The sequence below is a fragment of the Rhea pennata genome, chromosome 1 (assembly GCF_028389875.1).
Source record: "Rhea pennata isolate bPtePen1 chromosome 1, bPtePen1.pri, whole genome shotgun sequence".
Taxonomy (NCBI): Eukaryota; Metazoa; Chordata; class Aves; order Rheiformes; family Rheidae; genus Rhea; species Rhea pennata.
In genome coordinates this window covers 145007513-145030812 of record NC_084663.1, presented here as the reverse complement: position 1 = coordinate 145030812, position 23300 = coordinate 145007513, and the positions used below count along the sequence as shown (strand labels likewise).

Sequence of the window (23300 nt, the reverse complement as noted above, 5' to 3'; positions counted from 1 at the left end):
CAGACTAATGGAATCTGTCTTCACTTTTCTCAGGCTTGAACTTCTGCTCTATGGCAATTTATAATTTTTTTAACCTGACAAGTTCTGCTGCACGCAGTGAGATAGGACTTCACCCACAGAGCTGCTATGGAGTGATTCAAATTAAAAATCTTTTCATCATTCAAAAGAAAGTTCCTAGCACAAATTCAGAAGCACATACTGTGTCCCAAGGCCAAGATATAAATTGAGGACAAAAGTTTATTATAGTTCTTCTTAGGCAGATGCACTGCATATTTGGGACAAAAATACTCACACACTATATTTATTTCACTAACGCAATATGCATTCTTTTTTTAGCCCCTAGAATTACATGATTTAGACAAATATCTCTAGGTTTAAAGTCTCTAGCACAGGTTACAGCATTGCTAATTCTCATGCACGCCTGTATACATACTGATTCTGCCAGTCTGTCTCAAAGTTGTTAAGGACTAATCATTGCTACGGTTGATTCTTTGTACCATTTGTTGAAAATGTTGCACAAAAGCAAGCAAAGGAGGTTAGCTGTTAAAATCTTAGTAGGCTGCAGTAACAGAGAACTAGCTTCAGTGTTTCTAAGTCAAGTATGTATTGATATGGAACTTTTGACATTCAAAATTTTAGTTCTGTGATTCAATAGCAAATTCTAAGCGAGTTCATGAAGTGCTTTAGGGCTATGCAGGCCTATCTTCATCACTAAGCAATCCACCAGACAAATGTCACTCAGCCCCTAGTCTATTATAATTATTGGTTCAACTATGTAAATTACAGTAAAATCTGACAACTGTGCTTGTCCACTTAAATAAAAGAAAGATAAAAATCAAGAAGAAATTATATTGGGGTAATTTTAGAGCCAGTCAACTCTCTTGAATTTGAGATGTCACTGCTGCATGGTAAGACAAAAATTCCGCTATAATTTGCATAACATTCTCAGGAGACATAATTTGGGTTTTTTTGTTCTGCTGATGCCCTTTCCAATTAAGGTATTTAATTTCTCCCATGAATTTCTTCAAATTTTCTTATGAATTATGGAAATGAACCAGAAAATATGATAACCAGTATCTAAAATAGTGACAATACAACAAGAGGCTTTTGTATCTGCAGCAATTGAATACATTTTTCATTTAATGCAACGGCAATACAGTAAAAAGGAGGCTGAACACTATGGCCTACTGAACACAAAGACAACAGTTTAAATTAAAGGAAAATCAGTTTACACTATTTGAGTCACAGGTTTCACATGTTTCCAGATACCACTAGTCAAGAGAAATTGCTAATAGTTTCCTGTTTCAGATCCTCAAAAGGATCTGCAGCAGAATTGTGCTGAATTCAGCCAGCCAAGACAATCAGAAGTTATACCATGGTGAATATAGATGGCGAGAGAATTTTCCAGGAGAAACTAGATTTAACTACATGAATGCGTTCTTGCCAAAGAAGATAACAGTTCACCGTACACATGGAGAAATTTTAGCTCTAGAGAAAGGAAAACAGTGAAAATTTAGGCCTAGGATGTTTGCTTGAAATGAGTTTTGATTTATAGAACTTATCCAGCTGCCCAGAAAGGTCATAGTGACCCTGTTTGTTGCTTGAAAGAGTAAACCCATGTTTTTTTAAAAGTTGGTATGTTTGGGTTCTTTGCTAATGCTTTGGTTGATTTTATCTGATTTTAGTTAATAATAAAATCCCAGAATTATCAAGCATCAAGCCGAGTGTCCATCTAACTGCTATGTTTTTTTTGCTTTCAGCTATTTGTGACTAAAATTCACTCTAGTTTGACAAGATGATCTCCATGAGTGAAGTGATGTAGGGTAAGGTGACTTTTTCTGTAAATCAGACCTTGAAAGTAGGTCTGATGAATCACCCCTGTTGATCCCCTCCACTGATTATTCATCCTCTCCATTGATTATTTTAAGAGGATCTGAAGGTAGTTTATGGATGTCTGGTGTACAGACATGCATAACATTAGAGGAACCAGAAGGAGATCAGGCCTGAGTGATTCATTTTGAGCATTCTCTGTTTTTAAAAAAAAGAAAAAAATCTAGTTTATATTCTAAATAAACTTTGTTTTATTTTACTTTAAAAGTCTTTAAAGGACTTTATGTTCATCTTTTGTTTTCTTTTTTCAGATGCTTTATCAATGCTTTATCAACAAAACATAAACCCACAGGGACAGTACAGAGACACTGTGGAAATCTTAACTTTAAGTTTTCCGTATCTGTTTGTTTAAAGTCTAAGTATTAACCTTGTGTTAACATAGACATTCCTTAGAATTAGACTAAATAAACTTATGAGCAGGTACAAGAGTACAACTGAGTAGGAAGGTGTTCTGCATTTTAAAAGACTGTTAAGTATGCTAATTTTATTATTTAAATTAAAATGTCAGTTCCCTTAAATTATGTCAATGATTCCAAGTTAATAAAGAAAAAATTATATCAAGGCTGGGGACTGATAAAGAATTCTGTAATCTCTCTAATTCACTCTACCAAATGCAATTAAAAGAAAGTTATTAGATTCCTAACACTTCAGCTTCTGTATAAAACATTATTCTGGTAGAAAATTAAACACTGAACTACAATCTACTTTCATCTTTATGAGAAAAACATATTGCAGAAATTTAACCAAATCACCAGAGTACAAGATGTGCTATATTTTAAGAAATGTATTTCTGTCCTCTGGAGAACTAAAATCCACATAGAAATATATTAACATTATTTTAGTAATGATATATAACTGATAGCTGACATCAAGATAGCAGAATTCAGGGGTTACCAATAACATCTCAGTACAGGCTTGCAGGTTCCATTAAATGTTAATAGAAATTATGCATATGATTTAAGAACTTTTCTTTATTAATCTGTTTAGGTTTGCCATGAATACATAACAGGGAGAAAGTATACAGAATACAGACAACCCTCATTTACTTTTAACATTGTAGGCCACTGCATTGCCAGCCTCGCCATTTTTTTTTATTTTATTTTATTAATGTAAAATGGCACAAAAATAGTAATGATCTGTTATTAAGTTTCTTCCAGTATTGACTCCACTTACTTCACCTTTTAGAGGCATACTTTATGAGGGGTATGTGCAACAAGTGCTATGTAGTTTTTACTAACTGTGTGTGGGTTTTCAAAAACATTTTTAGATGTGAAGTTTAATTCATAAAATCTTACATGGTTCAGAGCCAAATTATCAGAGCCAGGAAAGTAAGGATGAAAACTGACCTCTTTCTGAACTCCCTCCTAATATTCTTACCCGTGACAACTTCAAATGCCTCCCCATGTCTTTAATTCCTCCATCTTCCTAAACATTGGTAATACAGTACTTTTGCTGTTATAATATTTTGACACTCTCCCATAACATCCCCCCAGAGAAGCTCTGGAAGTGTGGGTTAGATGAGCGGACAGTGAGGAGGATTGAGAACTGGCTGAAAGGCAGAGCTCAGAGGGTCGTCATCAGTGGCGTGGGGTCTAGTTGGAGGCCTGTGGCTAGTGGCATCCCCCAGGGCTCTGTACTGGGTCCCATCCTGTTCAACTTATTCATCAACAACCTGGATGAGGGGACAGAGTGCCTTGTCAGCAAGTTTGCCAATGATACCAAGCAGGGAGGAGTGGCTGACACAGCTGAGGGCTGTGCTGCCATTCAGAGAGACCTGGACAGGCTGGAGAGCTGGTCAGAGAGGAACCTCCTGAGGTTCAACAAGGGCAAGTACAGAGTCCTGCACCTAGGGAGAAATAACCCCATGCACCAGTACAAACTAGGGGCTGACCTGCTGGAAAGCAGCTCTGCAGAGAAAGATCTGGGAATGGATGACAGGTTGACCAGGAGCCAGCAATGTGCCCTTGTGGCCAAGAAGGCCAATGGTATCCTGGGATGCATTACGAAGAGTGTTGCCAGCAGGTGGAGGGAGGTGATCCTGCCCCTCTACTCAGCCCTGGGGAGGCCTCATGTCGAGTACCGTGTCCAGTTCTGGGCTCCCCAGGACAAGAGAGACATGGAGCTACTGGAGAGAGCCCAGTGTAGGGCTACAAAGATGGTCAGAGGGCTGGAGCATCTGCCTTATGAGGAACGGCTGCGAGAGCTGGGCCTGTTCAGCTTGGGTAAGAGAAGACTGAGGGGGGATCTGATCAATGTGTACAACTACCTGAAGGGAGGGTGTCAAGGGGATGGGGACAAACTCTTTTCCTATATATACATGTATAACTCTTTTCCCAGGTGACAGGACAAGAGGCAATGGGCAGAAACTGAAGCACAGGAAGTTCCGCCTGAACGTGAGGGGGAATTTCTTTCCTGTGAGAGTGACAGAGCACTGGAGCAGGTTGCCCAGGGAGGTTGTGGAGTCTCCTTCTCTGGAGATCTTCAAGGCCCGCCTGGACGCAACCCTGTCTAACACGTTCTAGGTGACCCTGCTGAGCAGGGACGTTGGACTAGATGATCTCCAGAGGTCCCTTCCAACCTTACTGATTCTATGATTCTAATATCTCAATATACATTTTAACTTCTTAACAGCCAACAATCTTTATTGACTGAAATTTCCCATTTCCCCAGCAAATATTCTGGAACATAGTATGTTCAGCTTTGGCACTGGCAGAAAAGGGCAAGAAAGCCTGGCTGAGATATCTCCTTTTCTAATCTCATACTGCTTCAGGTAAACAGGACTCCTACAGCATGCCAATGAGGTGCTGCTGAGTGTATCTACACTGTCAGGTAACTTCACGGCCCAAGTCCACAGCCATGTCTTAGTCACCCTTGCATAAGTGTTGGTTTGCTCCCAAACTCCTTTCTTTGGAGTGTCCCATCTTGTTTCCTCTGAAATAAAAATAAACCAGCTGTAGCTCTGGAGACAATTAATTTCAGAGATTGTCCCCCCAAAAAAAGCACAGGTGAGAATGCATTCAGTTTGGGGCTCTCTGCTCTATACAGTCCTTCAACATTATTCCAGATGGCTTTGCATCCAGGGCCAATGATCAGTCCCAGGAATTTACCAGCTTAGCTGTACCTACACATTGCTCCAAACACAATAGCCCATATCCTCCCCCTTGTGCCAGCACTATGCAACACTGGTATGACCTCAGGTCCCGGCAGAGGGAAATGCTAACCAGATCAGGCCATTTAGACACAGTAACCTATATCCCTGCTAGGCAAAATAACAGCCTACTACTACTGGTAGCTTACTAAGCCAGTCAACAAACCTAAAGCGTCAGCAATAGACATCATCGGTTTTATTTTTAATTTACTCACCATTGAACAACTGTAACTATTTTACACATAACAAAAATGGATCGAAATGTAGTATGAGAAAAATAAGTGTATATATAGCCATTTAACTTATGCACTACTCATGTGTGCATATTACAATTCAATCGATGATTTATTTATTATGAGTTATTTTTCTCCAAAACTGTTGCCTCTTTCAGTCACTGGGATGGATGGGCACAGTAAAGGAATTAAGATTGCACGAGAAAACAAAAATCTGAAATTCTCTTACTTTCAAGAGCTTAACAGCCTAAAAAAATGTTAGTTTTTTATAGACCAATGCACAGATTAGCTTTATGACTGCCCTCCAGCTATATGTAAGCTTTAATTTGGTTCTTGTTCTAGGACGTACAGAGCATTTCCTCATATAGACATACATGTCTATACAAAAACCTATGCGTATACATCTGTGTGTATAAAGTATGCATCTATCTACTTGTTCTATTCAAACATCTATAATGCTTTCAGTTGTTTCATTTCACATATATGCAGTATCATCTCCTTGATTTTGTTTTGGGAAATGATTTATTCTGGCAATAAAGTAATGGAGACTGGAAGTTATAGACTTATTTATACTTAACAAATGCCAGACTACTTTAGTATTCTTATGTAGAGTGATTATTTTCTGATCTCCACAGCAAACCTTGATCACTCATTCAAACCTACAATAATCATGCCAAGATCAACTGTGCTTATTTTGTAATGTGCATCCACCTAGTTAGTAATGAGAAGTCAGAAAAATAGTCATGAGAACTAGCTGTTTCTCCTCCTAGGGTGAGTGGGACAAACATTTCGAAAACTTGTTCTGAGAAACTGCTGTTCTGATTAACATGGTGGAATTGTAATACAACAGACATACACAAGTGAGCTTTCTGAACAGATCTAGGTGCAGAAAAGCATTACTGTTTTTTTTCTTTTTAAATAAGGCAAAACTATGAAACTTACCAAGATCCAGGTGGATGCCTGGAACAAATGAGCTCAGAAAAAACATAAGAATAACACATCCCAACACAGTCAGGCATTTGATGAGAAGAATTTTGTCTGTTATTCTGTGCTGTAGAGAGGAAAAAATTCAATAACTATATTAAAGAAGGAGCTATCTGTTATGCATAGAGTTCACAAAAGCATGTATGAAGCACAATCTGCTGTTTCTGCATTGTATATATATCCTCTTCAAAATAAAAGGCAGAAATATTTAAATTGAAGTATTTCATATATACCTACAAAATCATGAATATGTAGGGAGGCCCTATGTGAATGTAAGAGACACAAATAGCTAACCTCTGCTGAGTACATTCAGCTGTGTTCAGCTACCCCCATTATTATAGTACGAAAAGCATGGTTGAGATGCAGTTCCTACTACAGAGGGAACACCCCCAGTCCTCTGTGGTTTCATGAGCCTGGAAAAAAATTGGCCTTTGTTGCAGTTATGCTCTGAAAACCTATAACCTTGCCAAGAGGTCAGATCTTTCATCTGTCCTCCCCCTCTTTCATGGACACACCAAGCTCCTGCATTTCTGTTCCCAGCTGCACACGTGTCCTCCCCAGCTCAGTCCCAGGCTCCGCTCCAATCTCACTTTCTCCATGCACCCAGGGAATCCCCTTCTCCCAGCATGAGTTCCTCTCTTGTTTCTAGTCTCTTCCACACAATTTAAAACTTTATGAAAATATAATGTAATCTTTATTCTTTAATAAAGCTGTCTTTTTGCAACACGAGGGAAAAGCTCTAATGCTTAATAAGAAATCCTGTTTTTGTTCTGTTTCGGTATAACACGTTGGTCAGCTAGGTCCTGGTCAAGGGCTTGAGCTCCCAAACACCACCTCAAAAATAACAGGCCTGGATTCACTAGTGAAGAGATGAGAGGAGACGATGTTTCGCCAGTTAAAGTTAGGTGAAATTAATCCCCCTAGGGAGTGTACATCCCATCAGACTCAGCTTCAGCATAAAGACAGACAGTGCTAATGTGTGTGCAGTGGAGAGAGTGGGATTTACTCAAATGCTTTATCCACACTTGAACACTAAAACAGACATGTTACAGACAGTGCAGTAAATTAGAGTTAGTATTAAGTACATTAGTAGTAGTATATTGTATAGTTATGTATCATGGTTATACACAACCTATTGACCTCTTCCAAGACTTTCCAGGTATGAATTAAAAATTTAAGAAAATATGTTGAATCATTTATTGGTGCTTTAAACAATACCTTTCTAAGGAACATAAGTATAAAACCTGATTAAAATTTCCACGATATTTACTCCACTGAGAAGCAAGCTGCTTGCCACCTACCAGCTTTTCTTCTCCTCATGGGAGTTATTAAATTTGTATTGGATTCAAAGCACTCTCTGCACCCTCTATAAAGGTAGAGGTCCACTTATATTGATACTGAGAACTACCATCTACTTACTTTTTTCTGGAGTTCCTGAATATTTGTTTCCCAGTTTTTATCTTCTTGTGAAATTTGCCTGAAAGAAAATGAGACCTGCTTTTTTTCCAGGGTGAAATTAGAGCTCTGCCAAGTGGATTGGAATATATCCCTCTCACCACAACTAGACCGCCCTTTTCCCTGTGTGCAATAATTCATACCACAAAAGGTCCCCTGGTGTTTCTGAGGCCAGTAGAAACACTCCCACTAGAATCCACCTAGGACTCTGCTTTTGTAACACGCTCCACTAATGCACATGCCCTCCTTGGTCATGGAAAGTCCCACAGATATGTAAGGAGTTAGCCTCCAGAGGCAAGTGAGCCCTGCTATAGGATCTGGCTATAAGCAGTACATAGTTCACTCAATAGTTTCAGAAGCTGACGTGTGCCTTTTTGTGATAAAACAAGGGTCATGTGGTCACACCAATAAGTCAGAATACATATATTTTACATTAGCATTATATAATGAAGTTTTTAAGATCTGAGTAACTTCATTGTATTATCAGCATAGTCAGCCTTCCGGCAAAAAGCCTTGGGGTTTGCAGCTCAGGAGATCCGTTGCTAACGCTAATTGATTTTTATGTTGCTACACTGTGCTGGAGGAATCCTGACTCTAAAATCAAATATATGATTTTTATTTACATTTCAGAAGTCCCCTCTTTGGAAGGTCATAGTGTCTAATAACAAGTTATAGTCTTGCTGAAAAGGAGGTTATTTTAACAGATTTTTTTTGTCTTTTAATAATAATATATAGACTATTTTAATATAATATGCAGACTGTTCAAGGTGCATACCAACAGCAAAACATCTATGTAAACAAAAATTAGCTTACTGTTGGAATAGTTTCAGAAAACAGACCTCTCTTGGAAACCAAATTTACATGTCATTTCTCATACTACCTATTTAATTAACAAGTTTATTGATTAAAATTAATTATTTCAGTTTCATGTTAGCTTACAGTCAATTTCACTGTCAGAATATTTAGCACTGCTATTCTCAGACATCAAATTCCACAGAGTAACAGCTGCTTTTGCTGGAATATAAACAAAATAGGGTTCACATTTTTGCTAGTCATAGTTTATAAAAATCTGCCTGTCTATACATAAGAAGTTAACTACAGGTTAACACTGAAGATTTGATTATTAAAGAATTTTAAGATGCAGTAATTAACTGATGGAATATTTTCCAGGTACATCACTTCACTGAAAAACACTTGATTTTTTTGGGTGTATATCATTTTACTACACTGAAGTCACTATTGCAAGGAGAAGTCTAACAACACACCCATGATTTCTTTTAAAAGCAAAACTACTTGAAATTTCCAGCCGTTAAAATCTGCATCATACTGACATCAGTTTTGTCCTAAAATACTTCGTGCTTTCCTAAGGTTGAGGTCAGTTCTTCACACCTGCACCAAGATCCATGTGATCAAGAGTTGGCTAAGAACATAAGTCATGCCCCAGTGAAGAACCCACTGAGCTTCACTTTCTGTTCTACTTAAAATAACAAGAGGTTAGCACGTGGCTTATTGAGCAGAACAGAAATATCACCACTGATTTTAGCAAAGCCACACTGTCATTCCTAATTGTAGATTAAGACTAGGAGCCCCCTGCTGAAATGGGGCTGGTCCTACGAACTGCCCCCTCCCTGTAGATTGTCCCCGTCTTGTCCCACAGCATTGATGTCTGTCCTGCTAGGAACGAGACATAGTATGTGAGCTGGCACACGCTCACCTGTGGAAGGTCCTGAGCTTCTTCCTCAGGAGTATCTCCAGAGTCAGGACCTTCTGCATCAAGAGGCATTTCACTGCCGTCTCTTCTCTGCTGGCGGGGTTAATACGCTGTGCTGTCAATCTCCAAACGTGGATCTCATGTTTCAGCTCTAAGAAGAAGCAAAATTACTTAGCTTAAAGCAAGTATTCATCCACATGAATTTAGAGACCAAAGAATTCGTATAATGTGTCCTGGACTCAAAGCCGTTCAAATGTTTAAGACTTAGATTAGATTTCCCATAAGCAAGCCACTTAGGAGGCTGCTTGTATCATTCATTTAGCAGAGTTGAAGGGAATGGAAAACAAATAGAAACATTTTATAATTTTAAACAAATTAATCTCAGATTCAATTTCCAAAGAACAAGGACTATCTTTGAATGCTGCTACTGACTTCTATAAGCTTAGGTTCTAAAATCCTAGCACATTTGCTTTTCATCAGAAAATAAACTACCAATGTACATTATTCTGATCCTAGGTGCTTTTTAATTATCAGTTAGATCAAGTGCTCCTTTACTATATTCAGACTGGCTAACATCCAAATAAATGAAATTCAACATATTTACAACCTACAATATAAACCACGATTCCTGTTGAGTGTCTTTCCATTCATTCTGTGGTCATATAAATAGTTTTCATAATGTGAGGCGAAACAGAAATTTAGCATTGTGTTATGGAATATTGTTTAATAGCATTTTGAAGGTTTCCTATGAGGACTTGTTTCTTAGGCACTGAAAGCACAGCTACCATCTTCTTCTTCAACTGGTATATGATCCTGTGTAAGTTTAACCACACTGATTAACAAGTGAAATCAAAGGATTTTCAAAATATTTTGCTTTATTTTTTCCAGTATTGTCAAGGCCTCAGAGAATGACTGAAAACTCTATGTTCACACACGGGAAAGGCCTTAAATTGGGCATATCAAAAAAAGCTTTGGATTTTCCAGGAAATTCCTAAAGAAATAAAAGCAGAACATTCATGTGGAAATTTTCTGCACAAATGCTTCCTGATAAAGCAAGAGGACATTTCCTTACCTTTCTTCCCCCCCCCAAGTTACGCAGCATTGAAGGCAAAGTGTCAAGAATTCAAAGCTTTATATCTTAAAGATCCCTGTTCAAATGGCAAGTTACAAATGGATGTGGAATTCTTTGTGCCACGTAGGAAAATTATATGCATTATTTATAAAATATACATTATATAAATATTATTAAATTGAGAAATATTTTAGCACATTTTGATGTAGGCAGCGATATTAACATTTACTGCTGCAAAACCTTAGCAGTTCAAAGTATTAATATCAAAAAAATATATATATAAAAAATATAATAAAATAAAATAAAATAAAATAAAATAAAATATTTTAAAAAATCATGCATTTAATTCTCCTTCCCTTTTTGACTAAGTATTTCCAGTGATAATACAGAGTAAATCATTTAAAGATTGACCTAGTAGGGCATTAGGCTTGATAAAACTCAAAGTTACTTGAAAAAAGTGGGAGTGTCCAGAGATGTCATACCTGCCTGCATAGTTGTTACAAAAAAAAAAAAAAAAAAAAAGGATCTGAACGATTCACTCACATTTTGAACAGATCTGTTCTCTAAATGAGCACACAGCTTGCAAGATATCAAAATGGTAATCTTTGCCTGAGGATTGCATGGTAAGGCCACAAATATAAATTCACACTATCTAAAAGGCACTGATTATCCCAGGTTATTAAACAGTGTTCACTTAGATCATTTCTTCCAAAAAGGGATTCATATCTGAACCACAGACATAAAGAAGTGCAGAATCTGCATAATGTGACCATATTAAAACATGGGTAGATCCTGCTTATCAAAGGATCCACCTAGCTTTGTGTGGGTGCCCTGTCCTGGTCATCATTTACCTTTCTGTCAACATTTGTGGCATCCACGAATACATATCAGAAGTGATTTGCCATTCTCTTCTAGATCATAAATGAGAAAGTGACACAGCTTTAGGCCTGAGCTATGCTTTGCCTCCTTACAGAAAATATTTTTCAATCGTTTCTTCACAAACCTTTTTGGGCATGGGAGGAGGAGGATTTGGGTAGATGGGAGCTGTGCAAAAAGCATATTTTAAAATCCTGAAATGGCGGATTTTTTCTTTAATAGGATGTAAAGTTTAAAACTTAGGTCTCTGAATTTGTAAACAATGTAAATAACCATTTCTGAAAGAAGCTGGTGACCACATATTTGGGTTCTGCTTCTGCTCCACAGATAGTTTCTGGTCAATGGGGTAATAAGATATTTCATTTGTTAGCTTCCACCTTATCATGTCCACCCTGAAAGAGATCTGAAATCACGAGCTGAGAAGTTACTTATTACTATGTAGACCAGCAAGACTACATGCAGAAAAACTAGAATGTGGTTTTCTTGGACATTGTCTCCTGCTTCTCTTTGCTCCAAGCATCCAGACAAATGCTTTTTCTCTGAAAAAGTTTCCCGAGCCATTCATGGTGAAAGAAAAATTTCTGTGATCCTGCATTCTGTCTTAGCCTGAATGAGACAGAATCTTTTGTATTTAATTTAAGTAGGTGAAGTGGGGGAACCCCGTCAGCTTTTTACTCTTCTCTTTCATGCAACTTTCAAGTCAATTGGACTATGGCTTTGAACTTGTCTCTCATCATCAGTCCAGGAGAATAGAGTATGTTACTGTTCTTTTCAGTGGCAAACACTTGTGAAGTATGATAATGCCGTTTGCTCTTCTGCTCTCTGGAAGCCTGTCTTTGCTGCAACACCTTTTCTAATAAGGTCTGTTCATCCTACCCTTCATCCTTTCCAGGAGAGATTCCATCCAGGTTTTTCCTGACAGAAGAAAGTTAAATCTTTTATCATCTAACCAAGATGCAGCTCCCCAGCAGGTATTCCCATAAAAGAATCTTTATCTTCACTCCTTCAAAAAGGGATACTAGCGCCTTTTTATCTATGCCACAAACAAAATTGAGGAATGGAAAGCAGTGACTCGCATTGAACGTTCCTGTTCTGTATCTGAGTTGTTGTGGGGCTAATCTACAGGTTCAGCAAGGTCTATCTGATCTTTTTGGCCTTTTTCTGAACGAGTATATTAAAAATATATATGCATTTTCACATGGCTTTGATCTTGCCTTTATGTGCAGCCAGTACATGCTCGATTGTTTAGAGTCATTAGTTTTCCAAGCATCCTGGGGATGTGAACATCCAACCTGCTGTGGAATTTACTTCAGAGAAAAATGTCCTTTGAAAATCAGAACAGTCGATATGTCTTTTATACTACTAGTCATGTTGCAGTAATAACTTGTGACAAGGCTTTCTAACTCCACAGGAAATTTCTCCTCTTTCTGTTTCATGCACGTTTTTATTGTAATGGCATTTCATGGCATCAGGTGATACACATGTATTAGCGGTAGTTCTTTTTTTAAAAGGAAGTATAATCCAAGAACCTTGAGGTCAGTGAAAACACTGAACCCAGCCAAAGGCATTTAGACCTTTATCTGCAACCTCTATTTCAGGCTTGCAAATCCATGTAGTAACCCTTAGAGCTTGGGAACTTCTGATATTTTACTACCTATTATGTTACACATTATGCTACACATTAATGCATTGCAGGCTCTTATTGATCACTTTAACATTACAGCTAAGGCAATGTAAGGGCGAGCTGCCACCAAAGGGGAAGGTCACATACACCATTTCCCCTTCTCCATACGTTCCTGTCCCTCTTCATACAGGATCTAGTGGTCATGTTACTGCAGGGTGAGCTGACTCAGCTCACTCATCCAACAAAACTCAGTTTCTGCAGGTTTTCTGCAAGGTTAGCTTTACATTGGATGAGCCTACTAACCAATTCATCCTTTGATTGCTAAATCCAATGCTAGCGGTTGAAATGGTATCTCTGTGTAGCATGTGGGAACTACACCTCTTTATGGCATTTTATCATTAAAGTAACTAAACTGGCATTTAACTGCAATTGTAGGATCAGTAGTTGAAGTGATATTAGTGAGGTGAAGTGTACTATGCAGTGATTTAGAGTGAGAGGAGGTAGGAGAGATGTAGCTCAGTTAGGGAATTTGAACTATTAGGATAACACTAAAATCACTGTGAACATGCTGCATTCATTAAGCCTACAAGGCACTGCAGCAATATACCTAGCATTTTTTTTTCATAAACATAATAATTGCTTTTCATTTTTTCCTTTACTAGAAAGTCAATTTCCAACAAGAAAAGAATAATTTGGGTGTCAGATAAAGTATGAGCAAACATATAAGACTTATACAGTTAATCTGCTCTGGAGCTGTCATTCATCTCATGGAAAGAATGGAAAGTACAGAAAATCCTGACATAAAGGTCTGGAACCACCGGGTTTAATGGAGTTTCAGCTAAAGAGTTCAGATGTGAGATTTTAGAAAAAATTTTCTGCATTTTAGAAAACATTTAGTTTCGTTCAAAATGTATAGTCTTTCTGCAGTCTGACAACTGATAGTCAGATTTTCACTTAGTGTAATCATACGTTCCCTCGCACCCAACTGCCAATAAAAAATAGCACATCCTCAAAAACTATGTATAATTAATTCCCAATCTCAGAATCTGACGAGGACAGTCTTGTTAATTGAAGATACTCGCAAGAGCATGACCAGCCTTGATGAGATGATAAAATTATCATAAGACGGCAATTTTTAACCTGCAAGCACTCTAAATATATTAACTACCTTTTTTGCAAACAAGACAAGTTTGCGCTGGTGGGCTGTGAGTAACAAAATTCAAAGCATGTTCCCAAGAATATTCTTTTTCTCCACATGTTATTGTAGCTTAACTTTTTCCAGTAAAGCAATTATTTTTCTTAGCTAATTTTTCAGAACAAGGATATTTCTGCCAAAACATTAGCTGAAAGGGAAATTAAGTGCTGTAAATTATAGCTTAATCCAGTAATAATATCCATAGTTTTTAATAAATACATTTTAAGTCCCTGATATTATGTAATTAATCCTCTCAACATTATTAGAAAGTAAGTAAGCGTCATCTCCATTTTAAAAGCACAGAAGCTAAGTCAGAAAGGTGAAGCCCAAATGTAGAAAGAATTAGTGTCATATGATATTCCAGCTCAACGACTTATGCCTCTTTCCTGGAGGATGCATTCCTCAACGGGAAACAAGCATGAGGAACTGCTTTTGCCAAAACTTCTGAATGTCCTTGTCTTTACTCCTTTGCATAGTCCAGCTTATTTGTCATGTGAATATAGCTGAGCAGAGCCATAATTGTTGCAGAGTCTTCAAAATTCTGCAATAAAACATGCCTTGCTTTATTCTGCTCTGTTCTTGCAAAGGAATGCAGGAAATCTACATAATGGTGCATATAGCAATATAACACATTTATTTAAGCTTTTAGACTCAAAAAATGGGATTCAGCTCTCAAAGACAACTGGGACCCCATTTGTCACTGAGGCACTGATTGCCATTCCAGATGCCTTGTATGGGACGTGCGGTTGTGGCACTGGACCATCGGGAGACCCTTGCCCCTGTGGCAAAGCAGCTGAGGCCAGGTGGACACCCGGTGTTAGTCATCTGCTAGAGGTTTTCTTCTTGGTGAGCTGAGGCAGCCTGTCGCAGCCACAGGAGTTATGCTCTCCACTCAGAAAGTGGGAAAGCAGCAAGTATCCCTCTCCTTAAAAATTTAACTGGAATTTTTCCTCACTGTGTTTTGGGTTTTCCTTGTAATTTTGACAGATGATGAAGGGGAGAGGAATAAGGAATTTCAGTAAATACTTTAAGCCCACCACTGCATGTTAGAAAGGAATAGTCTAATAGCTCTGTGATGGCCAATAACATAGCAGTCAATGGACTAAACTGCAGATATATAAATAAGGTTAGATGTCCCAAAAAGTTTCAGAGTGGTTGATAAAGATACACATTGATGACTGCATTTCTCTCAGATGGTTTCTACTTAAAGAAGAAATGGATCCTCAGGTAATATATGTTCAGTTCTCCTCCTTGGATAAATCAGAACCCTAAGGTTATTTCAGCACAGGATCTTATTCTCTTTTGTCAGTGCCTACGGAGAATAATGACTTATATGACTGAAAAAAGGTAGGTGTTTTAGTATCTTGGTGGTTTTGTCCTTTAATTTCCTCTACTGTTCTTCCCCATCTTTTAAAAGTGGGAATATGAATATATTTAGGCTTCATATGTGTTCATTACCACTTGTCTAATGTTATTACAGTACTCTGTTCTATTACACTGAGAACAGCACAGTGTCAGGGCAAGTGAATAATTACGTATTTTGAGCATTCACTTAGCTTAAAATCCCAGTGTAACCTGTTTCCAAAAAAAAAAAAAAAAAAAAAAAAGGTTTGAAATCCATCCAAATAATTCCACTTTACTCACTACTAAGAAGCTGCAACTCATATGGCCAGACTTACCAATCAGAATCAAGTTAGACAACATATTCCACTAAAGTGCAACAGTCTGACCATTAAAAAAGTCTCTCTAGAACTCACTGTCATCTGCTAAAAATGAATAAATACATTCCAACAGTAAAACATTTTACACCAAACAACTGAAGTCATTTCAATACCAGAAAAGACAAAAAAAAAAAAAAAAAAAAAAAAAGTGATGCAAGCAATGGTTTAAAGATAGTATTGCCAAAGTCCTATTAAGAAATAAAGAAACACGAATAGTTATAGACCCAATAGGACACCTATTATAAACCAAAAGATAAATGCCTCATCTAACGCATTTAATAAGGCAAAATGAAGAGCAAAATACTGAAGTATATTTCAGATGCCCCATATGTTTTAGCAGTCAGTTTAAATGTGAAAATGGTAACTAATGAGTTCAGCTCATTTTTATTTAAAAAACGGCTGGAATAAGTACAAATTCTGCCAAGGTTACAGGGCTTTTTGAAAAATTATGACAGTGAAAGCTTCTTGTAGCAACCAGATACAGAGCATGTTTTATATTAACCTAAATTGCTGCCTTAAGCTCTGTATAGCAGGAAGATCTTATGAGCTTCAGATCCATCAGAGCAAAGTGAAATTTTTGCCAAGGCATTACCAAAGCACTGTTAATGAACAAGTCCAGGTACTGTTGGCCAGTTTATTTCTGTACAATCATTCCACAGTTTGGTGTGCATACAAAAATTGAGGAGTGCAAGAGCTGTAAAATAAACAGAAGCTATCATTTGCTAAGTTTTTACCTCTCATCTGTGATTTTCCTGTACTGATTCCATCTCTGAAAAATGTATATAATAAAATGGTAAAGTACAGCTATATTGATTCAAAATGCCAGTGTATCATACTTTCTGTCTGCACAAAGCAACTAAAATAATTTTACTGCCTCCTTCTTGTGATGACTACATTATCAATGCACTAAGCATAATAATATGCGACTGTCATATTTCCTTTATTCTGCAATATCAGAATACTATCTTTATCATCTGAAAACAAGAAAGGACAGATCAACATTTTCCTCTTTCCAAGGGATAATTCATCAACCCTAACACAGTGCAGAGAACGTATACAAGGATTTCAAACAGAATGAATAATTTTGAATCTATATTATGCAAACTATTACACTTTATAAAGATATGAGTATTAGAAGAAGAGATGTTGAAGGTACAAAGAATAACAGGCAAATATTTTTCTGACATTTTCAAATGTAAAATCATGACGCTGGTGTATCTTAAAGCACTGTGCAAAAAGGAATATACACATAGTCCATAGAAATTACAGCATTATCTGGTTCCTTTGAAACTGAAAGTGTTAGAGTTGTTTAAAATAAAAGATACAATACATAGGAGAAAGATATCAACTTAGACCCCAAGATAATTTGCAAGAAAGCTACATCCTTTAGCTTAGCATGCTGTACACCACAATAGGACTGTTAAAATATTAACTACTCATTGTTAGCATGTTGTTACTACAGAGAAGAAAACAAGAAGGATTTCCTATCCCACATTGTTCAAGATTTAAAAATGCTTCCTGTGCACTGGGATGAGAAAGGGAAAGAGCTCAGAAGATGAATGCCACCTGTAACATCAAATAGGGCAAGGACTGGAGTGTGCAAGCAGCAACTGGATCCCTTATGTTAAATCGCTCCTTGTTATTCTGAAGCTCAGAGGAGCCCAGTGACCTCCAGATGTGTACATAGAAAGACTGACCTCTTACGTGATGTGGTTTTGAGCAGAAATCTCATTCTAAGGATGGGAAACATTTCCTAATGTAAGTTTTATTATAACCAACAGGAAAATATTTTCACAAGAAGCTATGATAAAGTTAGTATCTTGCCTGGGGAGAGTAGAGTGCAAAGTATATTGAAAAACTGTCAACCAGATCTAACTTGTAAGTGAAATCTTGAAAGCAATTTGAAATATTCCTTTCTTTAGATATTATTCTCTGCATAATCTACCAGTTGGATTCCAAAGCTGAGCCAACTTTCAAGAAAAGACAGCCAACTATTTTAGAACTGTTATAATAAAATACTAGTATTGCTTTACTGGCAGCTAATAAAGTACCTACAAACATATAGAAGCATTTTGAGACTGAGATTTACTAATATATTTAATCCAGCTAGGGTAGTAGGACTGACCTCTTGCTGAGATTAGCAAAAAATGGTTCCTATGGTTACCAATATACTTCCAAAAACAACACAGCTAGGGTTTGTTCTCAGGCCTGAGGCCAAGGGGCAGATATACCTGTCTTGATAGTACACAACACGTAACCCTGGGTCTGCTCTGCATTCCTGCAGCGTCCTTGTGGCCCTAGACATTATTATTAGTTTATGTTGGCTTTTTTCAATTCAAAAAGAGTGTGAGGGTTGGCTCACATGCAATCACAGTAGTTTTTTCCAAGCATTAAATCAAGTTTGTACGTCACACTGCTACATGCCCTCACACCATCTACATGCCCTCACACCATCACCTGCAGTGCTTGACGATGCAGAGGATACCAAGATAGTGTTGGAGGATGGTGCACTATTCAGGGAGCCAAACCTTTTACAGTCTTCCACAAACTGGGAGGTAGTACAAGCACTCCAGAATGAAGCAAAATACAAAATTTAAAAATTTGTTTATTTAGCAGCAGGGACACAACCCACGTGACTAAATTACTTTATAAAGCACTCCTTTATAAGCATTTTTAGGCATCTCCATGACTGACAAACTATGTCTCAAGGCTAGAAAGAAATCATGAATCTATTTGAACTATCCAGAAGGAATTATAGCTTGATGGGCTTGAGTGGCCAAGGAACCAATCTATGTCTGTATGGGAACACGGCCTCATCTTGCAGGCCGTGAGACTGTGGTGCAGAGAGAAAGCAAAACTTCACTACTTCCTCCAGCAGCAGGCAAGTCATCCCATGCCAGCAGAAAACACCTGTAGGGGCTTTAAACCAAGCCCATATGCCCTGGGGGACATTCATTCTTTAAGGAAGGTGTCTCTGAGCTGCAACACGTAAGAGACTTCACGTGATCAAAATGACAATGACAGCATTGAGCTATTCTTGGTGTTTACCTCCAATTACAGCTGACAATACCTGTACTCTGTAAATCACACGTAGTACCAAGTACTGCAACGGCCTTTTCATAGTCACTGCACTGCTGAGAGGTTCTGTACCGCACAGAGATTTCAAATTCACCACACATTAAGCATTAAATGAGTTTTTCAGTTCTGTCTTGTCTTCTCTCTCAGTCTTAAACCTAGCTGTGTCATCCCTTGGATAGCTTCACAAAAAAATGGGGTCTGATGCCAAGCAGCTGGGGGAAGGCAAATATTTAGTTGATTAAAGCAGCTGCTTCAAATGACCCTTCTTTTATGTCCAGGAATGACTCTGGGACTTCTTGGGCTTGCAGCCAGCACAATGTTATCAGTTGCCCACGTTTGACAACCCTTAATTATCCCTTCCCTACTCCTTTCCTTTTCTACATTTTATACCTTTTCACGGCTGGTTTTGTGCCCTATTTTGCCCTGCCTCCTATTGCATTTCTTCTCATGGAGCAGCAGTAGCAGAGATCCATATGGAAGAAGGAAACAGATTAGCAAACTCATCTGGCAAACACATTTTCTGTGTTGAGGGAAACTGCACTATGCTTTTTACATATTAAGTACTTTACACATTACTATGATTAAATAGACAATTCCTTCTGTTACAGGATTTACATATCTACTATCATACTACCACAGCAGTGTTTTACCAGCTGCTAGAGACAGTAAGCTACACCAGAGGGGATAACGTGTTCCCCCCACCCATCACCACTTCTGCTTTAACACCAGGTTTCTCTTTCAGTGGGCCAAACTATCACAAATTGGAACAAGCAATACAGGAGAACCAGACTGCTGGTACCAAATCCCTTCACTAAGAGAAAGCTCTTTATCTTTGGCAAAACTGGCAATAATAACACTTGTCACTCTACCACGTCATCTGCTGTCCTGGTGATAAGGACCTTTCTAAACACCACGGTCAACACCTTTAGAGCTTGATAATTAAGACATAATGGTGTACTATTATGTTTTCCAGAAGTAAAGTAATATATTGTTAGTCCTTCAGGGAAGTAAAACTTTTGGTTTCAAGTAAGGAAATGTTTCAGGGGGTGGGGAATAGCAACTTTAATTCCCCTTCCACTCATATGTTATTATTTCTTTTTTACTCTTTCTTTTGGGAAACAGTATATATATCTTTTTAATCTTCCCAGTTTACTACCCTAAATCCTACTATCCCTTTAGTTAAATTCCACTGTTTCTTTTCAAGTGTTAAATAAAGATAAATAAAATAAGTCAGATCCCAGGTGCTTATTTATCCAAAAAGACCAAGCTTTACAAAAATTCTTTTGTAGGCTGTCTTTGCACTCTTCTAAATATTGGCCTTTTGTTCTTAGAACACCCACATTCCTGGTAGAGGTAAGCTTTGATTCTTCAGTATCCCTAAGATACAAAAATTATGTTTCTTCATAACTGTATTCTCATTACTATATTGAACATTGTTTCTCCATTTTTATAAATTATACGTTATAAATATACAAAGGGAGGGTCTGTTCCTTAGCAAATAGTTCCAGATCGGCTCTTTCCAGCCAAGGAGGTTTATCCCTTCTCATAAGCATGTTCAGGGTCAAAAAAAGGGAGTTCTGCACAGAAAAGAAGTCAACCACAGGGAAAGAACTGGAACCAACGGAGACATTTGAGGATATCGGAGCAACATTCATGGAAGCTATGTTAGGCAAAGAGGACTACACAGCTGCAGCAGTCTTTAACAGCTTCTCCAGACACAGACATGGAGGCAAATGGGCTAATTGAAGTGAATGAACACTTGCAAAGAAAGGGTTAAACTACACAAAAGTTTGTGTGGTTCTTCTTGATTTTCTGTATTGTACTTCATTTCACTAGAGACATAAATGCTTGTGCTTTCCTCTGGAAAAGCCATTTTTTAAAGGGACTTTGAACTCCTTTCTGGTCATAATTCTTGAAATGATTGAATGGGCCCCTCACTTCAACAGCAGAGTAAAGCTCAGAGACCCCCTCTGCAGGCAGTTGTAGTCTGCAGTCCCACACTGAATGATTTATCAGCTGAAAGTTGCACATCAGAAAGCCCTTAAAATCTCCTTTCTTTCTTAAAAGGCATTTGAGTATCTCTTTCATGGCTGAGTTTTTCAGATTCTTTTCTCCTTTACGCCTACTGAAGGTAAGTATTACTACCAGATAGAATGTGTTTTTTTACTGGACAGCTGTTAAAGCTCAATCCAAATATCAACAAATTAAAGACATTGGTAATACACAGTATTGAAAATCTTCTACTATATCACCAGAATAATGGTATTACCTTTTCCTAAAATTAGCTATTGTCTGTTCTTAGAAGTCCATGTAGCCCAAGACAACAAAAAGGACAGTGAAAATCCAGCAGACCAGCTAACTCCACATGACCTAAAAAGACTTATTTAATTGCTAATCAGGGGGCAGGCTGGGGGAAGGCAGATATTTAGTTGATTAAAACAGCTGCCTCAAACAACACGTTGCAAGTTATCACAGAATCAGGGCAATTAGAAATGGAAGGACCCTGTGAGTACCTTGCAGCGCATTCTGCTTCTTTTGTAAACCCAAATTGCTACAGCTACCTTCTAATGGAATCTGTGTTTATCACTTTCTCTTCCCGTTTCACAGAAAATTTCAATAGAAAAAGTAGTGCTTTAGCTTTTGATTTAATTGAACGGCTTCTCAGCTGATTAGCTTCTCAGCTATGGAGGAGCTGCTGATTATGGAAAAGAACATGTGGTCTACTGATTATAAGACTGCTGTATCTAAACATACAGTGTGGCAAGTACCACTGATTACCAGGAGATGAATTGAGGCAAATATGCTAGCTTCTTAAAAGTGTATGATGTTTCACTAGCAAAAATATTATGTCAATGAATAAATTGTACCATTTGAGTTAATCCAAAAGTGATTATGCATATTTGATTTCTTAAAAATCAAAAACATGCTTTAAAAGCTATAGACTAAAGAAAAAATAATAGTTTTTTTTTAAGAAGTATATTCACAAAATAATGCTATTATGTTAGCAGCAAAATTGTTCAGACTTGGCAGAATGAGCTTTCTGACTGTGCAGATATTACTTGTCTGAGGACACCTTGCAAGCTGGCACTTTCAAAGATAATTTAAGTATATAAAAACTTCAGTTATTCATGAAAATTTCCATGAAACTATGGCTTTTATTAGAAAATAAGTGATGAATAAAAGCAAATTAATTCTTTTCAAATAGAGAGTTGGAAAGTTGCAAAAAATTGCTGAATACCAAAGATTTTAATAATATACTTCCAGACAACAAAAAAAAAGTAATCATTTTTAATAATGATGCATAATTACAATACATTTTTATCTGGGAGCTTGCAAGGATTCCTTTCATTGCTAGTAAAAAGATATTTTTTTCCCAGTCACAATCTCTTCCACAAAGGATTTTCATTCTTGAGCTCTGCATAGAACAGGTAGGAACTTGTTCCATATTTAGTATTTTGATATAGAAGAGAAGGAACAATTGAAGCATGAGCCAAGTGCCTACCTATTCAGGTTGTGCATTTCAGTAGTCTATTTGGGACAACTCAGGAGTGGATAATATTTATCTCATACCATTTTTGCATCTCTTTTGATAATAACTGATCAGACAAATAGGAAGATCACTAACTAGCCCATGTTTTTTCATGGATATTTATTTCAAGTATGGATGCCTTCCCACAAGGCAAAACTCATCATTAATTACTTCAAGATGATGAATTTGAGGCATATCCTTTGCTAGGAGAGCATCCCTTTCTGCATGTTATCCTTTGCAATTTTCAGTGAGTAACCCACTTTCTCTAAAGACACTTTTGGCACCCAAGATAACCATGTATTTGAATGGATATGGATGTAGTCTATGGAAGTGAGCCAGAAGTGTCCTATCTTTTTGTCTACTGGAAAATAAAGCTTTTTTTCTCTTTCAGCCACAAGTGCCTAGTCAATGGATTTACTTGCCTGGTCAGGAAGCTTTCTTGCTAGAAGAAAATTAGGGAAGAAGATTCTTCATGGCCTTTCTGAAAATCTTATTTTCAACTGTCACAGGGAAATATCTTAGCATTTTGGGGGCTGAATTCATTGCTTTATTTCTCTTGCCCTTAGGATCAAATGCCTAAGGGTGCAGAAAGCCTTATCTGTTTTACAGAGGCACAACAATGCAAATGCCTATCTTCTACCAAGCACGTATATAGAAGGAAAATTCTTAATTTTCATAGAAAATTCTAGAATGCCTCAAAAACTCTTGTGATTCTTAATGTGGAGAAGGATTTTGTCCCCTCAGGTTGTGAACAGATAGATAGGCTGAGTTCACCTCTTACTGA

General features: G+C 37.5%; 1 protein-coding gene across 1 annotated transcript in view; it reads right to left on the bottom strand.

Moving 5' to 3' along the window:
- Positions 1-23300, bottom strand: part of OCA2 (OCA2 melanosomal transmembrane protein) — a 181611-nt gene that overhangs the window by 82126 nt on the left and 76185 nt on the right. The window contains exons 15-17 of the mRNA XM_062574955.1: positions 9425-9572; positions 7675-7732; positions 6214-6322 (exon numbers count right to left, since the gene is read on the bottom strand). Coding sequence (XP_062430939.1) covers positions 6214-6322; positions 7675-7732; positions 9425-9572 — 315 coding nt within the window. The remainder of the gene's footprint in view (positions 1-6213; positions 6323-7674; positions 7733-9424; positions 9573-23300) is intronic.